General features: G+C 39.1%; 2 protein-coding genes across 3 annotated transcripts in view; both read right to left on the bottom strand.

Annotated features, from left to right (window-relative positions):
- Positions 1 to 60: 60 nt before the first annotated feature.
- LOC137584625 (fatty-acid amide hydrolase 2-B) lies at positions 61 to 2800 on the bottom strand. The gene is made up of 6 exons (XM_068300116.1): positions 2475 to 2800; positions 2173 to 2398; positions 1055 to 1566; positions 875 to 1000; positions 545 to 817; positions 61 to 489 (listed from the first exon to the last, which is right to left on the bottom strand). The coding sequence occupies exons 1-6, from the start codon at positions 2643 to 2645 to the stop codon at positions 193 to 195; spliced, it is 1605 nt and encodes a 534-aa protein (XP_068156217.1). The 5' UTR covers positions 2646 to 2800; the 3' UTR covers positions 61 to 192.
- Positions 2801 to 3005: 205 nt separating this feature from the next.
- Positions 3006 to 19976, bottom strand: part of mAChR-B (muscarinic acetylcholine receptor) — a 29723-nt gene continuing 12752 nt past the window's right edge. The window contains exons 2-5 of one of the 2 annotated variants that reach the window (XM_068300159.1): positions 7284 to 7565; positions 6780 to 7210; positions 5786 to 6718; positions 3006 to 5062 (exon numbers count right to left, since the gene is read on the bottom strand). In XM_068300159.1, the coding sequence (XP_068156260.1) occupies positions 4296 to 5062; positions 5786 to 6718; positions 6780 to 7210; positions 7284 to 7414 (2262 nt within the window). In that variant the 5' untranslated portion in view covers positions 7415 to 7565 and the 3' untranslated portion in view covers positions 3006 to 4295. Of the gene's footprint in view, positions 6719 to 6779; positions 7211 to 7283; positions 7566 to 19976 lie in introns of both variants that reach the window. The other variant, XM_068300158.1, reaches the window with a different exon arrangement.

Here is a 19976-nt window from a genome sequence, read left to right as displayed (position 1 = left end):
CGCACGCACACACACACACACACACAGAAGAGATTACCCCTTATTAAAAGGTGGGGCTGATCAATCGAGAAATGTATAGTATACATATATTTAAAACAACAACTAAAAGGAAAATAAAAAAAAACGAACTCCGAATTTTCATAACCAACCAGAAACCTTAACTAAAGACTAGCCCAAACATTGTTATCGACTCTATTTGGCTGGTGTAAACTGATGCGGCACCGGTGGCACCCAACCATTGAATGCTCCTTCCAGTTCCATGGCAATCTTAAGGCACAACTTATCCTTAAATGGGGCAGCTATCACTTGGAAACCAATGGGCAAGCCGCGACTATTCAAACCCATGGTCACGTGAGTCGCCGGCAGGCCAAGTATATTAAAGAGTAGCAGATTATCAATTCCAGGCACATTCACCAGTGAAGTATTAAAGCACAGAGCACTCGTATGGAATGTGGGCATAAAGAGGACACCGTTTTCACCCAACAGGTTCTACAAAAGGAAAAAGCATTTGAGTATGAATGTTAAACAATTCCCTCGTACTCACAATCATGTGCTCTTTAATCTGTTTCGTCTCATCGCGATATTGCTGCATATTTCCAGTGGCCATTAAAGCATTTAGACGTTGCATCAATTCCAAAAAGATGGCCTCTTTCGTGAACAATGAATGTCCAATAATGCTATTGAATTGCTCAATGACCAGCAAACGCATGGAGGGTTGACGATGCGATTGCTGGGTCACAACACTGGGCAGACCCTTTATGTCCAAAAGACCCACCAGGGCCAACTCAAAAGAGTTGCTTAGAAATTTAAGATCCAACTATAAAGAACCAACTCTATTATTTCTTCATTATTTTGTTTACAATACAAAATTTACCTCTTTGGTCTGTAGTCCTGCCTTTTCGAAGCACTTCACCGCCTTAGTAATGGACATTTTGACATCAAAATCCACAATGGGATGCGTTAGGTGGTTCAAACCCGAATACCCATATGCATAGTAGATCTAAAATCATAAAATATAATTTATTTTTACTTATAATTTAAGTTCAATCCATACCTTAATATCCTTTAATTCCAGGGGCTCCTCCATTTTCAGTTTCTCTTTATTTCCACCAGCCATAATCTCAAGCAGCAAGGGCAAATCTCGAGCGAATCTTGTTATGGGTCCTATTTGCAACAACGAATTGAAATTCTCATCATTGCTGGAGTAGGGAAAGTGTCCCTTAACCGAGGTAAGACCACCCGTCGGCTTGTGTCCAAAGACGCCACAAAACATCGAAGGCAAACGTATTGAGCCACTTATATCAGAGCCCACGCCAAAGGGAGACGCTCCACTGCCATTTAAAGCAGCCTCTCCGCCCGATGAGCCAGCTGATGTTCGATTCAAATCATAGGGATTAACACATCGTCCAAGGAGCACAGAGTTTGTCTCGAAGCTCATGCAAAACTCAGGATTAGCAGATACCAATAAGGGTATGCCACCAGCCGCTCGTAGAAGCTCAACCACATCCCCATCTTTGGGTGCCTTCATATTCGTACGTATCACACTACCCACTGTATACGATAAGCCTAAGGGAGGGGAAAAAGAAGTTATCAAAGAAGCCACAAAGTTCACTTAAATTAAGACATCAAAATACTACACTTTATCTGAGTTAATAGTATAGAAAAAGATATTACTTTGCAATAATCGCAGATCATAAAGATACGATTTGCTCTTAAAGAGATTTATAATTATGGTATCTTCAAAATTTCAAAAAGCTATAGAAGTTCGACATTATGATCAAAACGAAATATTCAAAATATTCTTTAATTTTCACGCTCTTTGACTTGATATTGATCATTCTCACATATTTATCCAAGAAAACTGAACCTGACCTAAACCCATTTTTGAAGACTTTATTTCATTGTACATCATATGTAAATAACAAACTATTTCAGAGTCTAAAATTCTTGTGTATTTCTAGCAATGACGTCAAAAAAGCAACAAACGAAATGTTTCAAATGTATTTTGAAACAAAATTCAAGTACAAATTGCAAATTTCTCTACACTTTGAAGCTTTTACATGGTCTACATTTCATGATATTAAGAATAAGAAAGACCTTTGAACTATCTATACATTTGTATAGGTTATCTATGCGATTATACCAAGTATATCTCCATATATATGTATTTACCTTTGACTGAGCATGATTCCTTAACTGTAAAAGGTATACCCAAAATGGGATAACGTGTATAGAGAGCAACTCTATCGTATTGGCTAGAAGCCTTGGCTATCAAGTCATCCGCCAATTTGGCATCCTGCAGAGCAGCATCGAAACGTTCCTCGATGACAGCATTTAGCGATGGATTAACCTCACGTACACGTGCTATATAAGCTTTAACCAAATCCACAGAACTTATCTAGAACAGAGTTGGACAGAGTGAGTGACTTGCAAATGAATATGCAAATATTGGCGAATAGATTTCAAAAACTTACCACACCTCGACGCAATTCCGTGGATAGCTCGATGACAGATTTGGTTAGCAGGGGATTTGTGATGCCCGGATAAGTGGGATTCTTACGTGGTTGCAGTAAATCCAGCAGTTTGTTCACAATTATACCAAGGCCATTTAATACGAAGGCAAATAGACGTGTGATTATCTCCATTATGACGATTGAAATGGTTCGCGGGTCAGCAAAAGGCTAAGTGAATTCAAATCAATTTGATGGAAGGTTCTTGAGTATGTGCCCGTCTCGACAAGCTTTTTTTTGTCACCTGAATACCTTCAAGTCGTAACGAAGACTATCCAAATACCAAAATGTGGAGCTGGGGGTAATGATTTCAGAAACGACAGAGTTGTCGAGCAGTGTTTAGTTGGTTTTAGAGTGCTTAGTGTTAGGGTTTAGGGCTGGAGAGACTAATTTCACAGACTTGACAAGTCATTTTTGACATTTAATATATAGATTTTTATTTATTTTTATTAATATTTAGTTATTGTTACACTTATCACTTAGATGCTATGGGAAAATCAATTGATCGATTTGTAGAAATTTCAAGATAAACGCAAACAATTTATAGACTTAAAAAAACTCAAAATCAACTCAATTAGGCAACTTGGCAAAGGCGCGAAAGATACATACATGCATGTGATTATATTATATATATATAGAAATTACTGTGTGTGTGTGTGTGTGTGTTGTGGGTGTTTAATGTCTGTGTGTGTATGTGGGTGTGTGTGAGTAAAGTACAGTACTGCTTAAAAGTAGCATTACATGGATTCACACACACTCAAACACACTTGCCGACAAAAAACTTGGCTTGCGCATAAATTGACATTTATATTAATATATTTATAAATATATTAATTGATATTTATATTTATTGATATATATTTAAATCTATTATATAGTTTATAGGTATATGTATATATATTTTATATATTCACACCAATTTGATTTTATTTGATATTGGTTTTTTTCTTTTTTTTTTCAAAGGGATTAATACTTTTTGGTTGAACATTTCAGTTACTGTTTTGTCTTGTATAACTTTAAAATTTGTTAGTTTCGAATTATTCAGTTAGTTATTGTTTTTGGAATATTGGTGTTTGTATATCCATATACATATAGACATTTATTTTAGTTTCTTTGTTTTGTTGTTAAAATCGTATATCTGATCAAACTGATTAAGGTTTTTAGGTTTTATTTTTTATTACACTTAAGACATGTTTGTTTGTTTTGGGGATATGCGTGTTAATCGGTATTCTATATACTTAAGGGTTTCTCTGCATACTAATTAGTTAGTTTAATTAGTTATACATACAAATATGTAGATTAGATATGATATTTAACATTAAAATATTTATTGTCTAAAACATTTTTCATCTGAACTCATCTTGCCTCAACTGCTGCTGGTATCATCATCATCATCCTTATTCCGTTTCTAACTAGCACACACCTTTTTGGCTACTTAAAATTAGTTTTACACACCGATTAAATTTATAATTCAATTAGTGTTGTTGATTATTTTGTTATTTTTTTTGGTTTTTAAGTTAATTCCAGGTGAATTGCTTCTTCATGGCTAGTTTGATGGGAATTTCGGTTGAGAGCGGAGCATTTTCATTGCTTTTCCTAACATAGAAAACATTTATAACTAAACTGGATTTGGGTTTGTATTTTTGGTTTGGGGGGTGGGCAAAACTCTGGAGGGGCTCTCTCGAGAGAATTGCACCGCAAGGAAAATACATTGCTCAACTAATTCCATAGCCAAGAAGTTAGTGATTCACTTGGAGCAAACTTGAAAATAGTCAGAGAATGGACTTAAGTCATGTGCAAATCTCCTTTAAGAATGCGCGTAAAGGTCTTCTTGAACTGTTGATTGGCGAGCGCATAGCAGAATGGATTCATCGGACTGTTGGCATAGCAGAGGAAATATGAGAACATATAAAGATGCTCGTTGGTGCACGGTGGATTCCGGCAAAAGCCCTCGACCAGGGCCAACACATGATACGGTGTCCAGCAAGCCACAAAGCAGCCCAATATGAATGAGATGGTGCGAAACGCTTTGCGGGCACGGTTCTCAGACTTGGACTTCTGTCGGCTGCCACCCATGACCAGGGGCAGGGTCTTTTTGCTCTTCAAATGCTTGCCAATGGAGTGGATGAAGGCCCGTTTGCTGGACCCACGATGAGAGACGCCGCTCTCTTTGGTGGACTCGCGATCACGATCTTTGCGGCTGCCCCCGGCTAGACCGCATCCGCCTCCTCCGCCGGAACTGCTCGTGGTGCCCGATGTGGATGGCATCTTATTTGTGTTACTATCGGAAGTTTCACGCTCCTCAATTCGTTCTAGGGCCTGCGTTTGCGCCTGGGTTTGGCCAGTAGCTGGCGGTGCAGCTTGTTGGACTTTCGGTGACATCGGCCGCGGCGGCATGGGGGAATACAGGATGGCATCCTTGCTGTTTGTCTCCATTGGACTGGAGGCACGACGGTGGGGACATTCGGCCGGCAACAGCTTGCCGGGCACATCTAGCAGGCATATGGCTTCAATGCAGCTCTCACGCCGCACTTTGGCAAAATCCTCGATGCCTGTGTACGAGATTAGAAGACGTTTTTCAATGGCCACCTCTTGGGTCATCTCAACGGGGGAGGAGCTCGGGGGATTCTTTCGTGCGGGTGGCGGTGGTGGCAGGGCGCTCCGCTGAGACGTGGAAGTGGGCATGGCGGGCGTGGGTGTGGATGAGGTGGTATTGGCGGTGACCGTTGCACTTGCGGTTGTTGTAATGGCCATCATGGCTGAGCTCTCATCCATGTAGCGCAACTCCGAGTTATTTGTGAGCATGTCATAGGTCATGGCTAGTTCACTGTTGCCAGAGCTGTTGCCAAAGGGACGATCCGAATAATCGGACAGGGGTGTAGGACACTGAAATGCATCGGGTGGCGGTAGAATGGTCTGCACCAGTCCCTGATGCACCTGTTCGCATGGCACTTCAATGGGAGCTAAATTCACGGGGGAAACCGGATCGTTTTGGGGCTGGAAGTCAGAGTGCCTCTCATGCTCGGCTATCTGGGAGAGAGTGGAGCAGGAGGTGCGCTTGGGTCGTTCAAGCAATATGTGCTGATGCTGGTGAGGAAGATGATGATGTTGGTGGTTCAGTTGATGGGCTATGCCCACCTCTTCCTTGCTCTGGGCACGCTGGAGACTTGTTGGATTGGCATTGCTTGGATAGTGGTGCGGCGATCGGGCACCAACGCCCATAAAGTGCATGGCTTCGATAGACTTGGAGTTGGTGGTATTCTTTTGCAAGTTACCTTTGCTGCGTGTGGCCAATAGAGCAGCCTGTGCCCCAAATACTAAACCAATGGAAGAGCGCTTTCGCAGATTTGTTAGCTTCTGTTGGTTAACAATCTGCTGTGTCTGATTCACAGAGGACTCTTCATCCGAATCGAATGCCGGACTGCTAGAACGTTCACTCTTCTCCGCCTCGGCGGCATCTCGTTTACGTGCTTCTTCGATTTTTGCCGCCGATGCACGACGTTGCTCGGGTGTCATCTTTTCTACCTCTTCCGCTGCCTGTGCCAAAGGATTGGCTTGCCCCGATCCACTCAGACGCTTAACGGCTGTCGTACAGGTTGTAGGCCCACTCTCTGTCAACTCGTTCAATCCCGCGCCGGTCAACTCCACCTTAGTCTTTAGTATTTTCTCCTCAATCACTCCAATGCCAGCCGCATGTCCAGCCATTCCAGACATGGCACCAGCACTTAAAGCCACCATTGATTGCATTTTACGTTGCTTAGCCTCACTGCGCTTTTGCATGTCGTAGGCCGTCTTATAGATACCCGCATATAGCACAAAGAGCACAATCAACGTGGTCCAGTAATAGCCAATGATCAGGGCAGTATTAAAGATGGGATCCTTGAGAAATTGGACAGCACACTGGCCTGGCAGTAAATCACGTTTACCAGTAAAATGTTCCCAGCCAAAAATAGAAATAAAGAACAGCAAAGCCGGAATAATCCATGTTATAGTCACCATATAGATAACTCTTCTCTTGGTGCGCCAGCTGCGATATTTGGCTGCTATCTTCACCGAACAATAGCGATCGATGGTGATCAGCAGAACCGTATACTGAGACACCAGACACACCGTATAGTCCACAGATAGCCAGAGATCACAGAGAACAGGACCAAGATCCCAATACCCGCGCAGCACATAGATCGTATAGAAGGGCATGGAAACCGTTCCTAAGCGGAGATGTTATTAGTTAGTCGAGTTCTAGTATAAAACTTAGTTTTCATTTCTTACCTATCAACATATCTGTTGCGGCTAGGGATGCAATAAAGTAGTTACTGGGCTGACGTATATTCCTATCCACAATGAAGGCCAACAGAACGAGTATGTTGCCACCCACGGTTAGAATGATGCAAGCCACCAGACAGATGGCGATTAAAATCGTTTGCCACAATGCAAATGGTGGCAGGACTGGTGAAAGGCTTGCCTCCGTGCTGGTTGAACTAGAACCGGATCCAGCTGAATTATTCTTTACCCCCGACGATGTTGTCTCATTAAAGTCATAATTGCGATACCATTGCAATTGATCATTTGCCGACCAGGAATTGAAGTCAATGCTCTCGCCATAGATTTTGGCTGCCTCTAGAAGTCGTTTACATTCGGCATGCTCCAAAATACGTTTAAAGATAATACTACATAGCTTCTCGCGTTCCTTGTTCAGACTCCTATAAAGAAAGAGAGAGAGAGAGATTGAAGGAATTTCGAATTGGAGTTTTAAAACGGATTCATTTAGCTTACCATTCGGTAATCCACTTGGACTTGATGCTATATATAGATTCGGTTGTATTGTCATTGTTGGTGATATCATTAAGCTCGTCCTCGGTACCTTGAAGACCTGCCTCCGCTGCCTTGTGAGCTAGTGAGCGCATTTTGCCTCCCGTTTTGCTCTATGCTTGTTAGAAATTATGCTCCCTATTCTATATGGGTCTCCTCTGCACTGCTCTTAGGTTACTTCCAGTTCCAGTTGTCTGCTTACATTGCCTCCACTTTTGACTTGTTGTCTCCGTTCAGCAACAACATCTGCATGAAAAAAAAGTAACCATGTTGTGGTCCATGAGTACCTGGGCTACTTTGCTTTTGCTTCCGCCAAGTTTAAACTAATTTTGTGGTCGTTAACAGGGCAGCCGGCAACCGGCGACTGAAGGCAGCCAATGCAATTTTCCTAGGACACTAGCTTCCGTTGTCCTTGTGCAACAGCAACTCATTATATTGTGGCATGATTTGCTTATGCCCCGTCTCTTGCTCCCTCTCTTTCTCACTGCTTGTCCTGTCCACTTGATTTTCAAGTGTTCCACTTTACTCAAATCTTTCAATGATTGTCTCTTTTTAATGCCATTTATTATTTAAAACAAAATATTCACAAGACTTGTTAACTTTTGCTTGAACTTTCTGACTTGTCTACTGTTGCATCCATTCCCCCAGCGAAACAACAACAAAGAAATACCGGAAGGCAGAAGGAAGACTAGAGAAGAGAAGACATGACAGCGAGCCAGAATGTTGGAAGTAGGCAAACTAAAAAGTGCAATGGGAAATTGAGTTTTCAAGTTTTCAAATATAATTTCAACTAAAATCGATAAGTTTGTCTTGCAGGCATTTTGGTAAGAGTACATTCCGCAACAGGAGAATTGAGTTAGTTAGTTTGGTCCTAAGATCTTGTTGTTGTTGCTCCTCCTGCTGCTCCCCTGACTTTTATGACAACGCTGATTGAATGGAAATTGAATTAGTAAAGACAATTTTAGGTTTTCGCATTTAATACGACAAAACAAAAAACTAAATATATGGTTATTTATGCCCGAAGAGAAAAGAACAAAACAAAAATTAAAGAAATAAATAAAAGGAACCCTCAAACTTGTACCTCAATCAAAAAATGCGACAACCAATTTCTATGCTAATTGAGCTCTATCAAATGTGTGATTGTTGGGCGACAAACATTTTTCTCAAATATTGAAATAGGTTGTGGTATTTAGGTGGAAACGGCTTGAGCAGAAAAGGGTCTTCAAAAGGTAAAAGTGGAACATGATGATGAGGGCCTCGCTAAGCCAAACACTTTGTCTAAGGAGAAGAGTTAAGCTTTAGAATGAATTCTAAAGAACTCAATTTGCTTAGTGCTTTGAGTCTATTTTTTCCTCTTTAAGGGTTAACTAACTCATTAGGCCATGCTTTTGTTTGGGACCTTTTAAGAGGGGTTTATCTATTTGGAGCAAAAGTTAAAATACCTCAACTAAATTTAAATAGGCCAGGCAAATTTGTATGTATATTCTTAGCCAAATTGACAAGGCTCAAGGAAATCAAATGTCAAGTCTGTCAGCCATTCAATACATATGTCTTCTTCCTTAAAGAAATAAATTTACAGAAATTTTAAACAACACTGAAAGATCAATGCTTAGTTAATAACACCAAAAGATTACTGTTAACCATAAGAAGTAATGAATAGGTAACATATTTAAATTTAAAGCTTTTAACACTAGAAGATGAATGTTAGCCATTGTCAGCAGCGACAATATTAATAAATCTAAAGACTATCTCATCCAATTTGCACCTCTGGTGAGTTAGTTCTAGTACCAGTTGACTTAAAATTAATTGGATTTAGCAAATTAATGTCGGACATATTCCAACATTCTCCATTTCCTTTTTCAACACTTGAAGTAATAATCCTGCTTAACGGGACTTAAGCCTTTTTGCTGCTCATGGCTCACCGTCAAGTTGTTAGCACATTTGTTGCCACATTTCGTCTTTGCCAAATTGACCACAAAAACAAATGAATGAAGAGGCAAACAGAGGGGATGGGGGGCAAAAAAAGCAAGCTGACATCAAAGCGTAAATCTAGGGACCAGTGAAAACTTTAAGCTGCAAAGCAGGATGACTATGGTGGAGGACTGGAGAAGTTCAGGACTGTTGCATCCTGGCATATCCTCGCTTACGCTCATACGGCGGCAACGTGTCTTTGCACCGGATGGCGTTGGGCTGGGCTTAAGGTGAATGAAGACAGTTACGAATGACACCGAACAACACTGCCATTGACAGTTGCTCAGCCCGGACGGATGGTAGATTGGTGGCAGAGTCCTCTTCCTGGCTTGCCTTTGGCTTTCTGCTGGGTTACTTTTTTCCACATTTTACTTCTTTTTTTTGTTTGCTCAGCTCAAAGTTGTTGGCATTCTTTGCGTGCGCGCTGGATTGAAATATGTAAGCAATGTGTAAGGGGGTGGGTGGCTACCCAAGAATGGGGCGGCGAATAGCTGTGGCCGTTGGCGTGGCGATGAGAGGAGGAATGGCTGAAACCGGGGAGTAGCTGGAGTAAACACGCTGTCTTAAATCAGCAATTATGTCGCGTAACTTTTGCGTGTCTCTCGCACTGCCAACGCGCACCTGGCAAATAACAACAACAACAACAACAACAGGGGGGAAAAAATTAAGTAAAAGTAAAAGTAAGAAAAGGGAAAAAAAAGGAAACAAGGAAAGGGATTAAGATTTCTTGTTGACACAAGTCCTTTGGTCCTCTTCGCCCCCTATCTTCTTTGCCACTGGTTAGATAAGATTTCAGATTTCTGGCTCCTCCTTTATTTCTTATTGTGCTTTTTTGTTGTTGTCATAATAACCTGTTTTGCTTTTTTGCCTTTTTACTGTTGCTTTTAATAAACTTATTAAATGTGTAAGCCAGCCGTTGTCCCTGTTTCCTGTTGCCTTGATGTATCCTCCATTCATCCCACCCTCGCAGCTTTCAGTCCCTTTTCTCGTTCTCATTTTGCTTTTATTTGGCAAATAATGAAAAATAATTTAATCAAGCAAACAAAAAGGGTAGGCAAAGACGATCCAATCCCTCCCACATAGATCTTATGAAATAGTCGCCGGAGACAACAGACAACGTTGTTTAAATAATACGAAAGAAATATATATATATTAACGAATGGCGAATGCCCTGGAAAAATACAAGAAAAATGCTAAAAGACAGCAGAATGAATTTCCCAATCTTTCCAAGTTAGGAGAGTTTAAAATGATAGCAAGGACAAAATCTAGTAAGACCTGCTACCTGCTTTTAATCATTAGTCTCTTAGTCTTAGTCTATCTTCCAATTTCTGGTTCTTATGGTAAGCCTTTTCTATTTCTATTTCTAATGGGTATAAAAATTCATCAAACTTTGAAGCGAAAAAAGCAAAAAATGGAATATAAAACAAAAGAAGCAGCAGCTTTTGATGCAAATTTGATTGGCACTTGCGGATAAGCAGTTTTTGTGGTTTTTGTCCAGCTGCCGCAGCATGAGGGTCGCAAGCCATTAGATCCTGCCAGGCATTCATTTTGGCCTTGTATACTACTAATTGCCTAGATGCGTCCTCCCATCCGGGGTGGCAGCACAGGACCAACATCAACATAAACTGTAAAGCCAAAGCCAAAGGCCATGCAATTTGGGTTTTAGTGGTTTTCAATCATGCGCTAATATCGAGCACTAACCCAATGAATCCTTTTGCTTTGACAACCGAAGGCTATCAGGAATGAGGAATAATAGAAGAATACCTCTACCTGTGGCACAGCGTTGGATGCTGGTTAGACCGGAGGTTAAAGCGGAGCACCACATCTACTATATACATTTATGTATGTATATATGTATATATAGAAAGTAGGTAGCAGGAGCATAGATGCCACCGGTTAGTTAGGCATGCCAGCGTCAAAAACTGTCAACGGCAGTGGCATTCTTTTGTGCCAAAGCCGCCCAGGCCGCAGATTATGAATTTGACAGCATTTCCATTTCCAGGATAAAAGCGGGAGAAAGAGAGACTGTCGGTCTTTGGTAGAGACCATTCCGTTGAGATGTGCCACTATGTGGGATGTGGCAGGATTCGAATGGGATGAAAGTGGGTGAACGCATAATGAACTTTTGCAAGTGCGCCTGGCAAGTTTTAATTACAAACGCGGCAAGGCTCTTGTTGTTGTATTTGTTGTTGCCCTCGGTTTCAGCCTCTGTTTAATTCATCAAGTTTTTTATTTCTCTGTCTCTCTCTCTCTTTCTCACTGACGTCTTTCACTCCCAAGGAACTACTTGAGACGCGCATTTTAATCAAAGTAAAATTTTAAATAAATATTAGAGACGCACACAACGTGATGAATAATTTCGTCATTCGACAATTGTCGTCTGTGTTTTTTGGTGTTTTTTTTGTTCGTTGTGGAGCATTCAGTTTGAGTTTTGGGTTACGGCTTGAAAGCAACGCAAAGTATTGCGCTCTGGGATCTTGCATCAGACTCATCCTTGTCCTTGACACGTTTGTTGCATGCCAAATGAGCAAGTCGCTCCTCTCTCTCTCTATATATATCGTTCTAACTGAGACTGTTGCGCGTTTACTTTGCATTCACGATGGAAGTTTAACGAGCGCCAATGGCAAAAATTTGCGCCTCAGGCCACTTAGCGGTGTTGCCTTTTGTGGCAAGAGCAAGCATTTACACACATGTACATTGTACATACATACACTGGAAGAAAAAGGACTGCAAGAATAAAAAAATCCAACATGTCTTGGAGAGGCCTACTAGTTGTGGCTTGGATTCGTAACCGATTTAGTTAGCATCTCTTCAGTTAATATCACCAAAATGCTCATTAGCTTTTTTGAAGTCGAAGAGTCGTCCCTTTTATTGTAACCTTCCAAATCTAAGTTTTTCTGGATTTTGACTAAACTATAACAAGCAATAGTTCAATTCTTTTACTTAACAGTCAAAAGAATTTTTAAAAAATGCGACACATTAACAGTTAAAATACATTAAATAAAACCATTTCAAATACTTTCTGAATAATTCCATGTGCTTTTACATCTACATCTAGAGAGATTTTTCTCTTGTTTAACTTTTTCTGAGTGTTCACATGCTCGTACACCTATATAAGTATGTAGATAGCCCCATTTATGGCCATGCAATCTGTTGGCTGTTGGTTTTATAGTCGCTAAAAGAAAAAGAAAAGAAAAGCCAAGTTGTACGGTTGACAGTTTCAAATGTGAATACACATAGCAATTGCTCGAAGCTTAAGCTGCAATATGGTAAGAGACTGTAAGTTTCATTTCAGAAATGTGTCCACTTGTAGTTAAGCCTAAGTAATATCAACGATTGACTAAGAGGAAGAGAGAGAAAAAGATAAAGAAAGCCTCATTTTAGATTTCTAAAGGGTATTAGATAAATGACATATTGAAAATGAACTTTTGTACACTATCCCTGACACAATACCGCTTGCAAATTGGTTGGTTTTTATGATTATGACAATGATAATTCCCATAATCGTTAGTGAGCCACTGGTGTGGCTGCTGCTGTTGGTGTCTTCTGTTTTCCTACAAAAGTGCAAAATGCGTTTGGTAACACTTGCAACAGATTGCCTCATCTACATCTATGGGCCAAGGATGTCAAAATGAGAAGGGGCCACAGAAGGCGAAGGAGAAGAAGATGAGCAAACGATTCGAGCTGAAAATTTCTTGGCACAGTTTGTCGCATTCACGTCCCTGGGCCCTTGTCATTTAGAGCTCATTTTATGCGAAAAACGAAACGGAATGTAAACAAAAGACTGAGGCAAAGGCAAACACAGAAAGCCTGAGACTGGGGCAAAAGGCAGTTGGACAACAAAAAAAGTCGCTCAACTCTGCATCCGTGTCACCATGGCGAAAAGAAAAAAAAAGAAACAAAAATGACAGAGCAAAGGCGAACTACCCCCATCACCCCCCACACTTTTCACCTCCCCTCAACCTAATGAGCTTGATGCGTTTTTGATGATGCTGTTGGTGTTGCGGCAGCCGCTGCCGACTGTTAGCCTGGTGTCCCTCTAATTGAATGCTGCCACTTGCCGTGGGCCAACGTTGCGTATGCGCAATATGTGTGCAGTCAATCGGGTTGCTTGTGCTGGTATGTAGGTTTTTATAACGCTGAAATTTGACTTTTATGAGCATTTTCAGAATACGCAATTACAGTGTCCAATTTATTAACGCCATTAATCATGCAGAGAGAGAAAGAAACGTCTTCTTGTGTCCTGTTCTCCGATGTTTCCTTTTTGCAATATCAACAACTTTAATTGTACGTCTGATGCTGTCGGCGTTCCTGTTGAATATCCCGCTGTGCTCATATTTCATGCTTATACAGGTAAATATGCTAATAGATTGGCTAGCATTTGCCTTAATTAAAATACAAGCTAACGGTATCCTGTGACAAGCAATTTCACTTTCAACAAGTTGTTCATGAATTTTTCCTATGCCATATTTGCTTTGCCTTTAAAGAGTTAACCAGATTCTTGAAAAGTTATGACTTTTGTGAAAGATTTTCTCATAGGTATGTAGGTTGATTTCGAATACTGTTTAACTTAACATTTAGTTACTGAAATTAATCAATTGATGATTACATAATATTCTTTGTTAATTTAGTAACAATTTTCGTGTTGTCGCCTGCAAAAAGTCAGTGAATTTATTGCGTGTGATATAAATTTCAAGTTTCTGCCCATAAGTCTCTAACTCTCACAACATTTATGCTACCCTTTGCTAACTCTTTTAGCAGGGGCGTAAATTGATTCAATGAGCTTAATTGTGCTGACATTTTCATGTTCAATCGATCGATTCGATTCGATAAGGATGAGATGTAGTGAGATGGGGTCCACTGGCACGCAATACAAGGCAAATCGCCACCCAGATAGCCACCCGAAACCAATATAATTTCCATCTCTCCCCCGCTCACAACTCCCCTTACAGGGAGAAAAACCTGTAAGCCTAATTTATGCCATTGCATGAAACGGGAATTGAATGTGACAACTTTATATAGATTTTAGTTTATTATAATCGCATAAAATATTTCACCGTGCTGGGGTTGGCTAAAACGAGCATTGGGACTACAGTGGCTGATACTGAGATTATGTAGTTGCTGTGGCTCATTCGGGGAATTGGCCCAGTCCAAGCAAAGCCAGGCCAAGCCGAGGCACTCTTTATGCATCTTTCATGGAGTTGTGTTAATGTGGGGCCCAGGCATAACTTTATGCAGAAGATTTATGAAGGCACAGCTACGTGGCTTAAATAAGCCATAGGAAAAAAAAAAAAATAAACTAAAGGTCAGCTTTCATTACAGTGGAACTGTTTTATATAAATTCAAGGAATATATATATGTTGAAATATTACTATTTATCAATTTCTTAGAGTTTCAGATATCACAAATTGAAATTTCTTAAAAACCTTTTAAAAAAGAGAATTCACATTTGGTAAACTATTTCAATTGCTGTGCATAGTTTTCAAAGCACTGTAGAGTGAATTTAGATTTTATTTTTGCATAAATAACTTTATAATTGGAAAGTTTAAGCCACTTATAAAAAAACACTTGGAAAGTAGGAACAAAAAGTTTTCATTTTTATTCACCTCTTTTTTTTGGGGAGAGAGACTTTTAATTAAGTGCACAGATTTCAGTTGAACCAGGATGACCTTTGGCAAGTTTTAAACATTCACCTCATTGAATGCAACTTCATCTGGTCTTTCCCACACTCAGCTTCCGACTTATAATTCATGAGGCTCATTCATTTGGCAACAGCTGTGCTCTATGGCCAGCCAGCCTTCGTTTAGACAAATGTTAATTGCCCCAGCCTGACAAGGCTTCAGTCCACGTTGCATCCACATCCTATCCTCATAAAGCTCCTTCGGGCTTTGGCTTATCCTCTTGCTGATGGTTAGCTAAATCCTTTGGTCAAAGGAAATGAATTTGTTCTCCAACCATTGAAGTCATTTTGTATTGTGCGTTTGTTTTTGTTTCTATCTGTCTGTGTGTGTGTGTGTAAGTCTTCCTTTTTGTTTACTCAACTGTCTCTGGCTAATGGTGTAACTTTTGATCAAAGAGACAAAAGTAAGTCCTCTATATGTATGTATGTATATAGAAATGCAATTGCACTAATTGCATTTTCCATGTATTCAATTACATTATTTATTTAATTTGATAGCTAAGCGACTAAAGCAATAATTGGATCTGAGTAAATACGCTAAATTATTTAGATTACAAATTGCACTTATTATTATATAAAAGGGACAGAAAGGCATTGAGAGAGAGAGAGAGAGAGAAAGGAGAGAAAGAAAAGCCAGAAAGCATATTTGACTTTAAATGAAAAGCGCGCTCAACACTTTTCCGCCATTTTGTCTATTAGTATTTATACACATATTTATATGTATGTATGTATGTACACGTCTACAGTTGTCCCTCATTCTAAGTAGTTTTTCATGCTGTTTCAGGTTTCACAATTTATTTCTCGTTTTTTTTTTTGCATCGTTTTTGTTTTTAGCCATTTTTGTTATATAAACATTTCAGTTTTTGTTTGTTTCGTTATGATGAAGCTTCAACACTTTTAGTATACGCTTCTCTTACAGTTTGTATTTCTACAAATATTTTCATTAAATTCGTTATGAAAAGATTTTCCATTATTGGAATGCTAAAAACTTTGCAATAAATATCAAAAATAATATAGTATATCAATATTAATTCGTTATTGATTGTTTCCCTTAATTAAATAGTTTCTTCTTATTCACTTTACACCAAAGTTTAGCTCTTTTGTTTGTCAAACTATAAATTAAAATGTAAACTATCTAAAATTTCAAGTGCTTTTATATTATAAGTAGGGCAAAGTAAACCCTAGGCTTAAGTATGTAAGAGTAGTACTTAAGATAACAATTTCTAACAATAAGTAAGAGCCATTCTTTTCAAATTCTCCAAATAAGATAAGACCTAAAGAACATTTGGAATACATTCTACCAGCTCTAAAGGGAAACTATTAAACATTTCTGAAACTTTTTTACTTCTAACTTTAGTTAACATCATATAAATTTCTCCTTTACTAGGCTAACTCTGTCTTACCCAATTTGGTACAAACTCTATGAGAGTATTTTCTAGTCAAATATTCAAAAAGGTATTTATAGTATGTACTATCGCACTGTTTGTTGTGTACTATAGTTAGTATATATGTACTCTTTGTGAATAATGAGTTTCTGCAGTTGTGCGGTTGCATTTTGATGACGGCGTGCCGAGGTAATATTTATTTTCGCCGGTGCCATGGAAAACCGATGGAAAAACGTTTTGGGCGGAAAAAGAAGGGGATAAGAAGAGGTTTTCTTTTTTTTTTTTAATTAAGGCAATGTAAGCGCGCTTGGCATTCGGTATCAGTTTACTTGATCAAAAATCTATAAATGTTAAAACGTTGATTAAAGCTTCACCACAAAATATTAAGCAAAAATATAAAAGATTAATGCTCATGTACGTAAATTTTCGCCAAATGGTTTAGCCTCTTCTTGAAATCACATTATGTAATTATGAATGTATCAAATTATGAAAAATGTGTCATAATGCTTCTGCTACGCCCCGAAATCCCCTCAGCCACAAAACTCTTGTTTTGCTTTATTCTGAAGCATCGAAAGCATGTTTTCTGAGCACATTTTATGGCTGTCGTGGTTGACTTAAACAGCGAATTATGTGACAACACAAAAATTTGATAAATACATTTAAGATGAAAGACAGAACATAAAAATACCCTGTTGATCACTTTATAGATCTGTATAGTTATCAAAACAAATTTTAAGTCAGATTTGAGTGACTAGTAAGTAAATAAAGCTAATTAGAATAAAAATCGTTGTTTTATCTTATTTTATCATTTCAGCAGTCATTTGGCTGGAGGAAATAAGGGAAATTAGCTCTCAAAAGAATGCAATAAGAATTCCAGCTTTAAGTTACAAGGCATATGAATATGAACAATGTAGTCCTTTTCCATAGTCCTAGATCTGCCTATCAGTTAAATAAATAAGTATAAACCGCCTCCTTCATCTGCGAAGGAGGAAGCTACTCGCTTGTAGCTGGGGCTAACTGATATGCCATTTTGGTTACTGTGATTAAAGGGTATGCAAAATGTTTTAGCCAGACAACAAAAAATATGGATACAGGACACCCAGACAACATACCCACAATGGTAAATTGAAGAGGGGCTGACAAAAAATCTCTCTCCTTTCTCCGCTGACACGTGAGTCAGTCCCAGTGCATCGTTAAAGATTTATTTAGAAATTCCAATGGGCGCCGTAAAGCCGTTGCGCATGTAATTGTCTGCATATAGTGGCGGATGTTGTGGGCCTCGGAGGCGAGCATATGGAAAGTGGGGAGGGTGGTAAACACACCTCCACCCTGATTCCCCTTATACTTTAGCATTCAGTGTTGCTTACTTTTTATGGTAATAATTTCAGTGGTGGCATTAAATCAACGGAAACGGAAATGTAAAAACGTGTTGCCAGGAAGTAATATTTTAGCTTAGACAAACGATAGAATGAAAGAGACAGGAATAGGAACAGAAAGAAGTAGACGAAAAAGAGATAGAGACAGATGGAATGAGATTGAGATAGAGGGACAACAGTGGCAGAGACAGAGTGTATATATGTGTGTGTATCTGTGTGTGTGTGATAGAGCAACATGCAACACTGTTGTCAGCACAAGAGGAGGACTACATGGCATTAATATGGTTTTACAACATGGTCAGACATAAAAATGAGAAATGGCTGACACACATGTTGCAAAAGCAAGCACAAATATACACACAGTCAGTGTGTGTGTGTGTGTGTGTGTGTGTGGATTACGACTGCAATGCACAAAGCGAGAATGGGATAAAGAGAGCGTGAATGTGAGCAATGGACAGGGCGGGAGGACCACCACGCAGGCTGGCTGACTGACAATCGCCAGTTTACCATCAACTATATAGTCGAAATTAGCGCAAAATGAATTATAAATGTTGCCCTTAATAAAGCCAAAACAAAAAAGGAAAATAACGGACATTACACCGAGCCAGATAGATAGAGTAAGAGCACCAGAGTGAAATAAAATTAAAAAAAAGTCCAGCCAAGTAAACTGTAAAAAGTTTACTGCTTGCTGCATATTTATGTACTTTTTTCTTCTTTTTGTTGCTCCTCAGCAACATCCTTCCTGCTGAAGGTCCAGCGAACATGCTATCATTACTGACCGGAGCAGACAAGTCCTTAACATGGGCGTAGCTAATAAATAATCTCCAAATGGCCATCAATTTACATCGTTATGGTTCCATAGGCACATTTTAAAGACAATATATTTTTCAAGCATATTTCAAATTAAATTTGATCAATATTCATATACAAGTACATATGATGCAGCCCGTTGTGGACTACGCCCATGGGCACTTGCAGCGAATTAAGTTGAAGCAGTGCGTAATCAGAAAAGTTTTTCCTTTTTTACAGCTGTAAATTGTGTTTATAATTTTCGAACTTATGTTTTTCTTTATCTTACATTTTAGTTATTTGTTGCCATAGCAATTGAACTATGATTTCCTACCGGTCTTCTGCTCCCTCATCAACAAAACGAAGAATTTTTATTGTAATAAAATGAAGACTTGCAAAAGAGAAATTCTAGAGAAACACTTCAAGTTGAATTTGCAACTTTCAACTGCGTTGTGCATAAGAAAATAAACTAACCATTTGAGTTATTTGTATATACTTTGTGGAAATAAAACAAATCAATACAGTTGCATAAACAGAATGTTTATTTAAATCTTAAATTTCATACAAAGATTATTAGCCTTTAGTAGAGCTGAACCAATTTTTAACCTTGAATCATTTACCTTCAATTTTTTAATTTAGCTTTGAAAATTAAGAAGTGAGAAGATAAAATTACAAAACGTTAGTGAATTACTTTCGATTAACGTTTTGGACACAAAAAACAAGCATTTACAACTAAAAGGAAATAAAATATTAAAGATGGGCTTAAACTTCCTTTTTCTTTTTTATTGTGGACATATTTATCCAAAATAATGCACAGGGCGAGATCAAAAATTGTTTACTAAAGAATTATAGACCGACTGAAATGGCTTTCACGAAGGAAAGCCGCCTTACACACAGGACTGTGTATTACTTTATACAAAATTGTATGAAATATGTTACTATATCCAGAAATTGCTCTTTTACTTTAAGCCATAAAGTTGGCTAGCTAGCTCTCCGGCTGCCTCTCTATCTCATTCCCTTCCTTCCATTGCAGTAGTAAAAGTTAGAATCCCCCATTGTAGTTGCTAATCCCTGGCAACTGCCACACAAAAACTTAAATCCCGTGTCAAATCTTTAAAGCAGATGTCTTTTTGGTTTTTGGCTGATATTGCCACTCCTTTTACTCTTGCTATTGCCGTTGCTGTTGGCAATTATCACACCATGTCGCAGTCATCGTCCTTGCACTAACAATAATAATAATAATCCCTCCCTCTGTCTACTTTGCCCTCTTTGTTGGCCACCGAAACTGAACAGCAAATACAACCAATCAGGCCAAACAAAAACAAAAATAAGCAGAATGATTCAGCCCCAGAACGCCCATTTTAATGTGGCCAAGGGAGAGAGAGAGAGAGAGACGAAGTGGAGGCACGGACATGGGACAGCGGATTCTGGGTCTGTGTTCTGTTGGGCAACAACT

The sequence above is a fragment of the Drosophila tropicalis genome, unplaced genomic scaffold, assembly GCF_018151085.1.
Source record: "Drosophila tropicalis isolate 14030-0801.00 unplaced genomic scaffold, ASM1815108v1 contig_878, whole genome shotgun sequence".
In the NCBI taxonomy this organism is placed as follows: domain Eukaryota; kingdom Metazoa; phylum Arthropoda; class Insecta; order Diptera; family Drosophilidae; genus Drosophila; species Drosophila tropicalis.
This window is presented reverse-complemented; position numbering and strand designations above follow the sequence as displayed.